The sequence below is a fragment of the Cnephaeus nilssonii genome (assembly GCF_951640355.1).
Source record: "Cnephaeus nilssonii genome assembly, chromosome: 6".
NCBI classification, from domain to species: Eukaryota; Metazoa; Chordata; class Mammalia; order Chiroptera; family Vespertilionidae; genus Cnephaeus; species Cnephaeus nilssonii.
Window position 1 is genome coordinate 98,835,133 of NC_137077.1, and position 11,848 is coordinate 98,846,980.

An 11,848-nucleotide genomic window follows, 5' to 3' on the forward strand; every position below is an offset into this window, starting at 1 on the left:
TGGGAAATCTGATTCTAGTAAAATAAATGATGGCACTTATAGAAGAAACATTCCAGTGGCAGTACACCTAAGAGAACAGGATTCCTAATGTATCAGAGGGGCTCTGAGAGCCAGGAATTTGTTCTGGGAGGTTGAGCCCAGGCTTCCCCTTCAGTTTTCTTTCTTGTCTTTCTTACTTTCACACCCCTCCGGCCTTTTACAATAGCACACTTCTCTAGTGGCTAATGGGTTCCCCGTTTAGATAGCATCCTTCAACAGTGACAAAGGCACTGACATCCCAGGAGGGCAGCAGGTGAAAGCATTACTTCTGGGGAACTGGGAGCTGCAAAGCTAAGTGACTTGGTAGCTTGGTAGTGAGCAGCCGGAGAATAATGGCTTTTACTTACAATTCTTTCCTGGTGCTCATGTCTCCTTCATTCCTCTCTAGTGGCTTTCCTATTCATCCTCTAAAACCACATTTCCATTATCTCTCTTATTCTTATCAACACTGTCCTAAATAATGTTCTTTATTCTCTTTTACCTGGGAAAACCTTTACTCTGCCTTCCCCAGGAGATTACCTGCTGTCAGGAGTTGTGGGGGTGTCTATCAATAAAATAAGGGGGCTTGGCTTCCCATGCAGCCCTGTCTTTCTCCCCTAAGACACAGGCATTTGGCTAGGTCACAATTTTTCTCTTTATCAGTCACCCCTTGCCTGAGATCTTAAAGTTGCTTTAATTCTAAGACAATCTGTGGCTCATGACAAAAGTAGTCCATTTACCATAGGCACTTCTTATTTTAAAGATAATCACTACTAGGAAATGGATAGAGGCAGCAAAAATAAACAATAGAATATGGACTTAAAATCTGAAAAGTATTTGATTTCTCCAGACCTCATTGAAATGTAAATGGCTTAACCTCTTCTTTTTAAATCATTTATAAATTTTTTTTCAATTACAGTTGACATACATTATTATATTAGTTTCAGGTGTACACCCCAGTCATTAGACATTATATAACTTACTAAGTGATCATCCTGATAAATCTTGCACCATCTGACATCATACATAGTAATTAGATTACTATTGACTATATTCTCATGCTGTACTTTACTCCCCATGATTATTCTATAATTACCAATTTGTATTTCTTAATCCCTTCACCTTTTTTACTCATCCTTCCAAACCCCCTCCAATCTGGCAACTGTCAAAATGTTCTCTGTGTCTATGAGTCTGGTTCTGCTTATTTTGTATTTTTAAGATTCAATTGTTGATAAATATATATTTATTACTGTTTTATTGTTCATATTTTTATCTTTTTTTCTTATTCTTAAAGAAGATCCTTTAACATTCATGTAATACTGGTTTGGTGGTGATGAACTCCTTTAGCTTTTACTTGTCTGGGAAGCTCTTTAAATGTCTTCTGATTCTAAATGATAGCTTTGCTGGGTAGAATAATCTTGGTTGTAGGTTCTTGCTTTTCATCAATTTGAATATTTCTTGCCAATCCCTTCTGGCCTGAAATGTTTCTGTTGAGAAATCATCTGACAGTCTTATGGGAGCTTCCTTGTAGGTAACTGCTTTTCTCTTGCTGCTTTGAAAATTCTCTCTTTGTCTTTAACCCTTGGTATTTTAATTCTGATGTGTCTTGGTGTTGGTTCATCTTATTTGGGACTCTCTGTGCTTCCTGGACTTGTGTGTCTATTTCCTTCACCAACTTAGGGAAGTTTTCCATAATTATTTTTTCTAATAGGTTTTCAATTTCTTCCTCTCTCTCTTCTCTTTCTGGCACCCCCATGATGTGAATGTTGGTATGCTTGAAGTTGACCCAGAGGTTCCTTACACTATCCTAATTTTTTTGATTCATTTTTTCTTTTTGATGTTCTGATTTTGTGTGTGTGTGTTTTGTTTTCTTCCTTATATTCCAAATCACTGATTAGATTCTTTCCTAATAACCAGTGTTGTTTTTATTTTTATTTTATTTTTTTGTTAATCCTCACCAGAGGATAGTTTTTCCATTGATTTTTTTTTTAGAGAGAATGGAAGTGGGGGGGGGGTGTGCAGAGACACAGAGAGAGAAACATTTATGTGAGAGGGACACATTGACTAGTTGCCTCCCACATGCAACCTGACTGAGGATGGGGACAGAGCCTGCAACTGAGGTATATGTCCTTGACTGGAATAAAATGCACTACCCTTCAGTCTGCAGGCCAATGCTCTAACCACTTAGTCAAACTGGCCAGGGCAATAATCAGTGTTTTGAACTCTATATCTGGTAGGTTGCTTGTGTCCCTTTTGTTTAGTTCTTCTTCTGGAGTTTTATTCTCTTCTTTCATTTGTGACATGCTTCTTTGTCTCCTCATTTTGGCAACCTCCCTATGTTTGATTCTATCTATTAGGTAGGGCTGCTACATCTCTCAGGTTTGGTAAGTGGCCTAATATAGTATGTGTTCTGTAGGGTCAGTGCCATAGCCTCCTGATCACCCAAGCTGGATCCTTGAGGTGCAGCCCTGTGTGGGCTATGTATATCCTCCTTTTATAGTTAGCACATTAATGGGAGGGATTTACCTCCAGGCAGATCAGCCACAAGGACTGGCTGCAACTATTGACTACTGATCTCTGATAACTGTGGAGGATCAGTTGTGCAGGGGCCCACCCCACAGAGCACAACTTACTTCAGCAGGGGTCTGGTGCCTGCTGAGTCTTCCCCTTTAGTGTGTTCCTTGTGGAGGTGATGGGTAGTGGTGCTTTGATGTAGTCTGAAGCTGTCCTGGGTAGACTAGCTCTGAGGCCTGCCAGGAGGTGCAGGCCAAGGTCAGTTGCTGTCTCTGTTCTGCCTGCATCTACCTGGCATGAGCTACAAAGCGATCTGCAGATGGCTGCTTCTTGTGCTAAGCTTGGTGCTGTCCAGAAGAGGCCAAGCTGTGAACCACGGTGGCTGCTGCTAGTGTTAGGCCTGGGACACTTAGTGAGAGGTATGGGGCACACTGAGGCCAGATGCTGCTTGTTTGATATATTTTAGGGAAGTCTGAAGCACAAGGCAAGACAGGCCATTCATATGGAAAAGCCACTGGAATCAGCTTGGTGGGCCCAAAAGTTGGGTGGGGCGGGGCCTTGGGGAATCACCAGGGCAGGGAAAATAGTTTGAGCCAAGTTGATGGAGTCTCAGATATAGCACCTGCCTGCTGGCTTTATGGAGGGAGGTTCATCAAAGGAACAGTTGTCTCTGCCAGCACTTCTGTCTGGAAGAAACCTGTTCCCCAGCTCTCACCCTGATGCTGGACAATTTAATTTCTCCCTGTATGTCTCTGGTGCCTTTCTGCTGCCCTAGCACTGGAGCTTAGAGGGAGTGAGTCCAAGTAAGTCTGTGCCTGGGCCCTTTAAGAAGAACTGCCTGGGACTCCAGCAGCCCTCTGTCTTCCTCAGCCTCAATTCCTGCTGGTTTTTACAGCCAGAAATTACGGGGACTTCTCTTCCTAGAACTTGAACCCCAGGCTGGGTGGCCTGATGTGGGGTTGTGACCCTCTTGTCCCTCAGGTGGGACCTATGTAGCCAAGGTATCTGTCCCATTTTTTAAAAATATTTTTATCGTTTAAAGTTTTACATATATCTCCTTTTCCCCCGATTGACACTGCCCCCTACCCCCCAGCCACTCCCAACCCTGAGGACAAGCCCCCACCGCCCCAGTGTCTGTGTCCATTGGTTATGCTAATATGTATGCATACAAGTCCTTTGGTTGATCTCTAATTCACACCCTCCCCTCCCACCCCCCGCCATTTGTCTCTGGATCTATTTTTGTTCATCAGTTTATGTTGATCATTATATTCCACATATGAGTGAGATAATGTGATATTTATCTTTCTCAGGCTGGCTTATTTCACTTAGCATAATGCTCTCCAGTTCCATCCATGCTGTTGCAAATGATAAACGTTCCTTCTTTCTTATAGCAGCGTAGTATTCCATTGTGTAGATGTACCACAGTTTTCTATTCCACTTATCTGCTGATGGGAACTTAGGCTGTTTCCAAATCTTAGCTATGGTAAATTGTGCTGCTATGAACATAGGGGTGCATATATACTTTCTTATTGGTGTTTCTAGTTTCTTGGAACATAGTCCTAGAAGTGGGATTTCTGGGTTAAATGGGAGTTCCATTTATAATTTTTTGAGGAAACTCCATACTGTCTTCAACAGTGGCTGCTCCAGTCTGCATTCACACCAGCAGTGAAGGAGGGTTCCTTTTTCTCCGTATCCTCCCCAGCACTTGTCGTTTGTTGATGTGTTGATGATGGCCATTCTGACAGGTGTGAGGTGGTACCTCATTGTTGTTTTGAGTTGCATCTTTTGGATGATTAGTGACTTTGAGCATGTTTTCATATGTCTCTCGGCCTTCTGTATGTCCTCTTTCAAAAAGTGTCTATTTAGGTCCTTAGCCTATTTTTTTTTATTGGATTGTTTATCTTTCTTTTCTTAAGTTGTATGAGTTCTCTGTAAATTTTGGAGACTTAAACCCTTATCTGAAATAGCATTGGCAAATATGTTCTCCCATGCAGTGGGCTTTCTTATTGTTTTGTTGATGGTTTCTTTTGCTGTGCAGAAGCTTTTTATTTTGATGTAGTTTCCATTGCCCTAAGAGCTTTATTGGTAAAGATATTGCTACAACATATGTCTGATATTTTGCTGCCTATGGAGTCATCTAAGATTTTTATGGTTTCCCATCTTACATATAAGTCCTTTAGCCATTTTGAGTTTGTTTTTGTGTATGGTGTAAGTTAATGATCTAGTTTCAACTTTGGTCTTCTTTCTCAGGATTGCTATGGCTATTTGGGGTCTTTTTTTATTCCAGATGAATTTTTGGAGAGTTTGTTCTAGGTCTTTGAAATATGTCATTGGTATTTCAATGGGGATTGCATTGAATCTATATATTGCTTTGGGTAGTGTGGACATTTTAATGATGTTGATTATCTGTCCCATTTTAAATTTTTTTTGTGTTAATCCTCACCAGAGAATATTTTTTCCATTGATTTTTAGAGAAAGTGGAAGGGAGGAAGGGAGAGAAAAGAGAGATAGAGGTAGAGATAGAGATAGATCTATTTGTTGCCTCCCCCCACACCCTGGCCAGACTGGGATCGAACCTGCAACCTAGGTATGTGCCCTTGACTGGAAATTGAACCCATGACCCTTCAGTGCATGGGCTGACTTTCAAACTACTGAACCACACCAGCCAGGACCCTCCCAATTTTTATTCACTGCACAAGGGTGTGGGGCCAGCTTGTTCCATGATTCTGCCCCTCCTACCAGTCTCCCTATGGCTTCTTTTTTAATTCCCTAGTTGTAGGACTCCCATTCAGTCAGATTTCAGGTGGTTCCTAATGATGGTTGCTTTGTAGTTTAGTTGTAATTTTGATGTGGTTGTGGGAGGGGGTGAGTACTGCATTTACCTATCCTGCCATCCTGACCAGAAGTTTAAATCCCTCCCTGGTCTCTCCCATTACTTGGTTATAAGAAGATTCCACCAGCCCCTTTCCCCATGATCTGTGCTTGTAGACATTACTTATCAGTCACGGTGTTTTTCCCTACAGAGATCAAATGTGTCCTTATACTGCTTCTTAACACACAGTCTTTGACAGAAATGATACACTGTATACAGGATGAGATGTTCAGTCCTAATCTAGACCAAAATGAAGTAGATGCAAGCCTGAGCAGTCTGTGGCTAGGTCCAAAGGGATGTTAAATTCTGCCTTCTAGAAACTACTTGCTAAAGGCCTCGTACATCAGGGACCTCCCTCTTTTGTTCATCTGCCTCTGTATCTGGTCTATGTCACACTTAGTCTCTGCAAGACACCTTAATGCCCTAATGCTTTTAGGGTCTGCTTTAGTTCTTGGCCTTACCCATGGAGGAAGGTCCTGCTCAGTGAGATCCTTCCCCAGAAATTTCTCCCTTGGGCTCTAGATCATCTTTGCTTCCCTCCAGAAGTTACTTCGGCCCTGTCCCCTTCAGAAGTTCCAGTGGGTAGGGAAGACATTCCTTGGTGTATCGCATCCATCAAAGCTTCTTCTTCTTCTTCTTCTTCTTCTTCTTCTTCTTCTTCTTCTTCTTCTTCTTCTTCTTCTTCTTCTTCTTCTTCTTCTTCTTCTTCTTCCTCTCCTCCTCCTCCTCCTCCTCCTCCTCCTCCTCCTCCTCCTCCTCCTCCTCCTCCTCCTCCTTTCCCTCCTCCTCCTCTTTCTCCTTCTGCTCTTCCTCCTTCTTCTCCTTTTTCAATCCTCACCTGAAGATATCTTTCCATTGGTATTTACTTTTTTAGAGAGAGTGGAAGGGAGGGGGAGAGACAGAGAGAGAAACATTGATGTGAGAGAGACATATCAATTGGTTGCCTCCTGCACATGCCCCAATCAGGGCCTGGGATTGAGCCTGCAACCAAGGTACATGCCCTTGATTGAATTGAACCCAGGACTCTTCAGTCCATGGGCAACTCTTCCACTGAGCCAAACCGGATAGGGCAAAGCTTCTTCTTCCAAGAATTTTGTAGCTTCTGCGTTAGTCCCCTTAAAGTTTATGTTTCTTATTCTCAGTCCTACATCCTATTCTCCAAGCCCTTTCTCCCTATCCTGACTGGGTTGTCTGTAGCATCCTTAACCAAACAGCAGTTAAGGATGAATCTTAGTTTTTTCACTGTTCATTCTAAACTACTATCTGGGCCCAAACTCAATGGCAGTTGGCATTATATTACAAGAATATCTGACTTTTATCACCTACCTTCACCAGCTGGCACTAGGTTGCTCTCTCTTTCTGTCCCAGAGAGCCTTGTCCCCTATTGGAGTTCCCACTAAACTCTTCTGCAATTTCAGGCTCTCAGCTCAGTGGTTGGTGGGCAAAGATTAGTGACTCTCAAGGCCAGTAAGCTCAGGTTACTCAGCTCCACCTTTTCATTGTTTGCTCACTCCTCATTCAGCATTCATTTAGTAAATATTTAATGATCATCTGCTCTGAGCTGGGTACTTTAGAACTGTTCCCCCAAGGAGACCCTGGGGATCAGGGGCATGGGGCACATTCAGAAATATTGAACTACCAACATACTAATGGGCACAATTTTCAAAAGAACTGATCCCTCCAGTCAATTTCCCTTTTAGTGTCAATATTTTATTTATTTTATTATTATTTGTTAGTCCTCACCCAAGGACATACTTAGAAAGAGGAAGAGAGAGAGAGAGAGAGAGAGAGAGAGAGAGAGAGAGAGAGAGAGAGAGAAACATCAATTGGTTACCTTCTGTATGTGCCATACTAGGGGAATCAAACCCTCAGCCCAGATATGTGCCCTGACCAGGAACTGAACCAGCTACCCTTTGGTACACAGGATGAGGCTCAACCAGCTGAGCCACTCTGATCACTCACCATTTTAGAGTCTGCCCCACCTCCCAATTATGGGGCCATGGGTTAGTTCATCAGAGTTGGAGAATGAGCTTGCTTCTTTTGGAATTCCTGGGTGAGCACATGGATATCAAGGCTGGAGTTTTCAAAGTGAAACCCACCAACCAACTGCACCAGACTCTCCTAGGATGCTTATTCAAAGTACAGTCATGGGGCCCTCCCAGACATATGGAACCAGAATCTCTGGGATGGAGGCTCAGGAATCTGCAGGTGATTCTTATACACATGGAGTTTGGGAGCCACAGAAGGCTGCTCATGCTTTTTTTCTGAGAATGATTCATTCATGTGACACACATTTATGGAAGACCTGACTTATTGGAGATGAGTGGGTGAATGAAGGAGACAGTATCCTGCTCTCATTGATATTACCATTTTTTTCCCTTTAGAAGTTACTAGGTTTAAAGTTATATTTCTTTATTGAAAAGAACAAAATTTTAAAGCCAGAGGGACCATAAAATTTTCTTTTTCTACCCATATTTGGTGTACATTTTTGTGTGAGGTAGGAGAGGGGTGGCAAGTTGCCCAAGGCCACACTGCAGAGAGCTGGGGCTGGAACTTGTGTCTCCAAATGCCTGGGTTCACCTCTCTGTTTTAGGTACATTCGAGATGGGAATTGTTTGGTACAATGCCTCTTTTATGTTTTCCTGTAGATTTTATGCTATGTGTGTGTTTTATGCACATTTATTGCAAAACTAATAATCAAATCCTAGTCTCCAGAATCTGAAGGAGTCCTCAGGAAGTCAATGTGGCAGAAAGAGGAAGACTCTGGCCTCACACAGATAGGTTTGAATTCCCACTCTGCCTCTTCCTGGCTGTGTGACCTTAGGCAAATTGTTCAACTTGTCTGTTCTCACTTTCCCCATCTGGAAAATAAGCTAATCATACCTCATGGAGTGGTTCTGAGAGTTAAATGAAATCACAGGTATAAAACTCCTGGTTTCTACAGATGCTTAATTATTTCATTCTGACCTTCCCCACCCTATTTAGAGAGAACTATATAATCCCAACCTTAATTTTTATTATTTAAAAAGAATTTCAATTATGGTTGGCATTTAATGTTACATTAATTTTGCTCAGCATAATGGTTAGACATTTATATAACTTAAAAATGATCCCCCAATAAGTCTAGTACCCACCTGGCACCATACATAGTTCTTACAATATTTTTGGTTATATTCCCTATGCTGTACTTTACATCCCCAAGATTATTTTGTAACAGCTAATTTGTACTTTTTAATCCCTTCACCTTTTTTTTACTCCCCAATCCTCCTCCCATCTGACAGTTTGTTCTCTGTATATATGAGTCTATTTCTGTTTTGATTGTTCATTTATTTTGTTTTCATAGATTCCCCATATAAGTGAAATCATCTGGTATTTGTCTTTCTCTGTCTGACTTATTCACTTAGTATAATACCCTCTAAGTCCATCCATGTTGGCCCTGCACACGGTAGGCATGTGTGCTAAGTTCTCTGCACTGCTTGAGAAGACGAAATATCTCCTTTGGGGGAGGTATGCCTTGAGACCTTTGCAAAATTCCTGCCCAAATTTAAGAAGAGCACTATTCCATTAGGAGACATCATCATTTTATTCCTCACCACAGATTTATCTTGTGTGTGTTCTGAACAGCTTCACAAATTCCTTTTTTTTTTATAATGAGCATATGGTGGCCTCATTCATGTGGTAAATCAGAGCCACCACAATATTTGACTTTTCACAATTTAATGCTTCTGCACTCTCTGTTCTCTGTCTGAAAAATAGACTCCTTGACATTCTTTTCTCTTCCTTACCAGCATTAGCAGGTAACTCGATATTCATCTGCTAGGGCCACCATAACAAAGTGCCACAGACTAGGTGGTTCAAACAACAGAAACTTAGCATCTCACAGTTCTGGACATTGCCTCCTTCTGAGGCCTCTTTCCTTTTTGTGCAGATGGTCATCTTCTCCCTGTGTCTTCACACATGGTCATCCCTCTGTCAGATTGAGTCTTTAAAGACCCTATTTCCAAATACAGCAGTATTCTGAAATATGGGACTTAGTACTTCAATTTATGAATTTGAGTGGGATACAATTTATCCCACAACCCTTTCTTTTGGGACCCCCTCCCCAGTACAGAGATAGAACTTCTCATTTCATGAGCATGACTGTGAACCAAAAAGTCAAGGAGAGAAGAGCTCAGCTGGCCAAGGAGCAGGGTGCCTCAGCAGCACTTCTCAAATGCGAATGTGCCCGGGAGTCACTGAGAAAGCTTGTCAAAATGCAGATTCTGATCTGTAGACCCAGGAGGGGCCTGGGATTATGAATTTCTAACTAGCTCCATGTTGTTGGTCCAAGGATCACACTTTGAGTAGTAGAAGGTTGATACTCAATTATTGAGTGGTTTTCAAACTCTTGACATGGGAAATTATGGGTTACATTGTGAACCTTTGGGGTCCCTTTCAAAAAGATAAAATTTCTAACAAACTTGTGGACACCAAATTTTGCTCTCTGATTATATCAAGAGTCAGACTCAGCGGTATTAACTCATATGCTCAGCTGGGCTAGCTGTTCTTGTTGAGGAGTCCTGGTTGTCAAAGGCTCCCTCACCAGGGTCCATCCTAACAGCCATAATGAGCCATTTGGCTGGACTTTGCTAATGCCACACAGATAGACACAGCCACAGAGATTACAAAATTCTGCAGATAGAGGGAGGAAGCCAGGGGGGGCTGCTGTGAACAATTAGGTGGTCACCTATCCCTGGGGAAAGGCTCTTGACCCCAGCCGATGATATGCTTCAGCAGCTCATGATTACAGCTTTTGATAGAAGAGTATGAATGTACTAGTATAAAAAGCCTATCTCCCTCCATTCACTTAAAACACCCGTATTTCACTGCTGGGGGCCCAGCTCTCATTAGAGTGAACATGAGTTATTCCCAGGCAGATTGAAGTCTCAGATGCCAAAGCACCTTTTAGATTTCGCCAGCCTTGTTAGCTCATTTAAACCATCACTTCTCTCCTGGAGGCCCTTAAAGGCTTGCATTATACACAGCTGCCCCAACGCTCTTATAGGCACTCATGGAGAGGAGCAGGGTAGAGAGGGTCTGGATGAGTCAATGGGATTCCTAACCCCCAGTCAGAATGCCCAATGACCAGCAGAACTTGCTACTTTCACGCTGTCAAGGACTAGAGTTCAGAGGAAACCAGGAGCACACAGAGCAGCTGTATGCTGAGCCTTATCGATGAGGGGTCTGAAGTCTGGGCTCTTTAGCTGGGTTTTGAAATATGTTCAATGAGTAATAATAGCTAAGAGACCTCCATCCTTCATATGAAGTAAATGGAGCATTCTTGAGTGAAAGGAGCTATAATTTAAACCCCATGTATTTCAAAGTGATAATGTGTGTGTGTGTGTGTGTGTGTGTGTGTGTGTGTGTGTGTGAGAGAGAGAGAGAGAGAGAGAGAGAGAGAGAGAGAGAGAAAGAGAGAGAGAGAGAGAGAGAGAGAGAGAAAGAGAGAGAGAGAGAGAGAAAATGGGTGTCATTTGTGCAGCTTCTACAGGTTTCTCTCTTCTTTTTCAGCACACCTGGCTACATATTTGGGAAGCGTATCATACTGTTCCTGTTTCTCATGTCCCTTGCTGGCATATTCAACTATTACCTCATCCTATTTTTCGGAAGTGACTTTGAAAACTACATAAAGACAATCACCACCACCATCTCCCCTCTGCTACTCATTCCCTAACTCTCCGCTGAATACAGGGTTGGTGCTCTCATCTGATCAATACCTAGAAGTCATCATAACTCAGCCCTTGAGAGATGCAGCCCTCTCAGACAGGAAATAAATCTAATGACCATCTGGGCTTCACAGCTTGAGTTCACCTTGCTTTTCCTGGAAGAAAATAATCCTGCATCAGCTCCACCCCTGGAAAATGTCAGTATTCCAGGATTTGTTACCCAGACCCACTCTCTTTGTTCCTTGACTTATCCTGCTTTCTGAAGATGTTTTGGGACCGGATTTGTGTTTTCCTAAAATAAAATGTAGAGACATGTTGGAAGCTGGTGTTTGAATTTTGTGTGTGTCTGTTGCTAAAGTTGAATAACTAGTTTGTTTTACTCAACCTAAATAATGATAATAAGACATACATTACACACACACACACACACACACACACACACACACACACACACACACCTGAAAGGGTATTCAGCAAAATGTCAACTGTGATTATCTCTTAATGAGCAAATCCCATTAAACAAAGAAACAGAAGAGACACAACTGAAGCCTTGCCTTTTCTAAGAAGCCTTCCCTAACTCAAGGTTGGTCTACGTTGCCCTCTGACATCCCACAGCACCCTGTGCACATCTCAAGATATTTCTTAGGAAGTGCCACTCTGCCCCACTAAATCATCAGCTCTTGAATATCCCCAATGTCCTGTTGTTCTTTTCTTGTGCTATGCTCAGGGATGGGTCCAA

The 11,848-nt window shown here is 42.3% G+C and overlaps 1 protein-coding gene across 1 annotated transcript in view; it reads left to right on the forward strand.

The window, feature by feature from the left end:
* Positions 1-11,424, forward strand: part of ALOX5AP (arachidonate 5-lipoxygenase activating protein) — a 32,333-nt gene extending 20,909 nt beyond the window's left edge. Inside the window, exon 5 of the mRNA XM_079776016.1 lies at positions 10,955-11,424. Within this exon, the coding sequence (XP_079632142.1) occupies positions 10,955-11,117 (163 nt within the window). The 3' untranslated portion in view covers positions 11,118-11,424. The remainder of the gene's footprint in view (positions 1-10,954) is intronic.
* Positions 11,425-11,848: the final 424 nt, after the last annotated feature.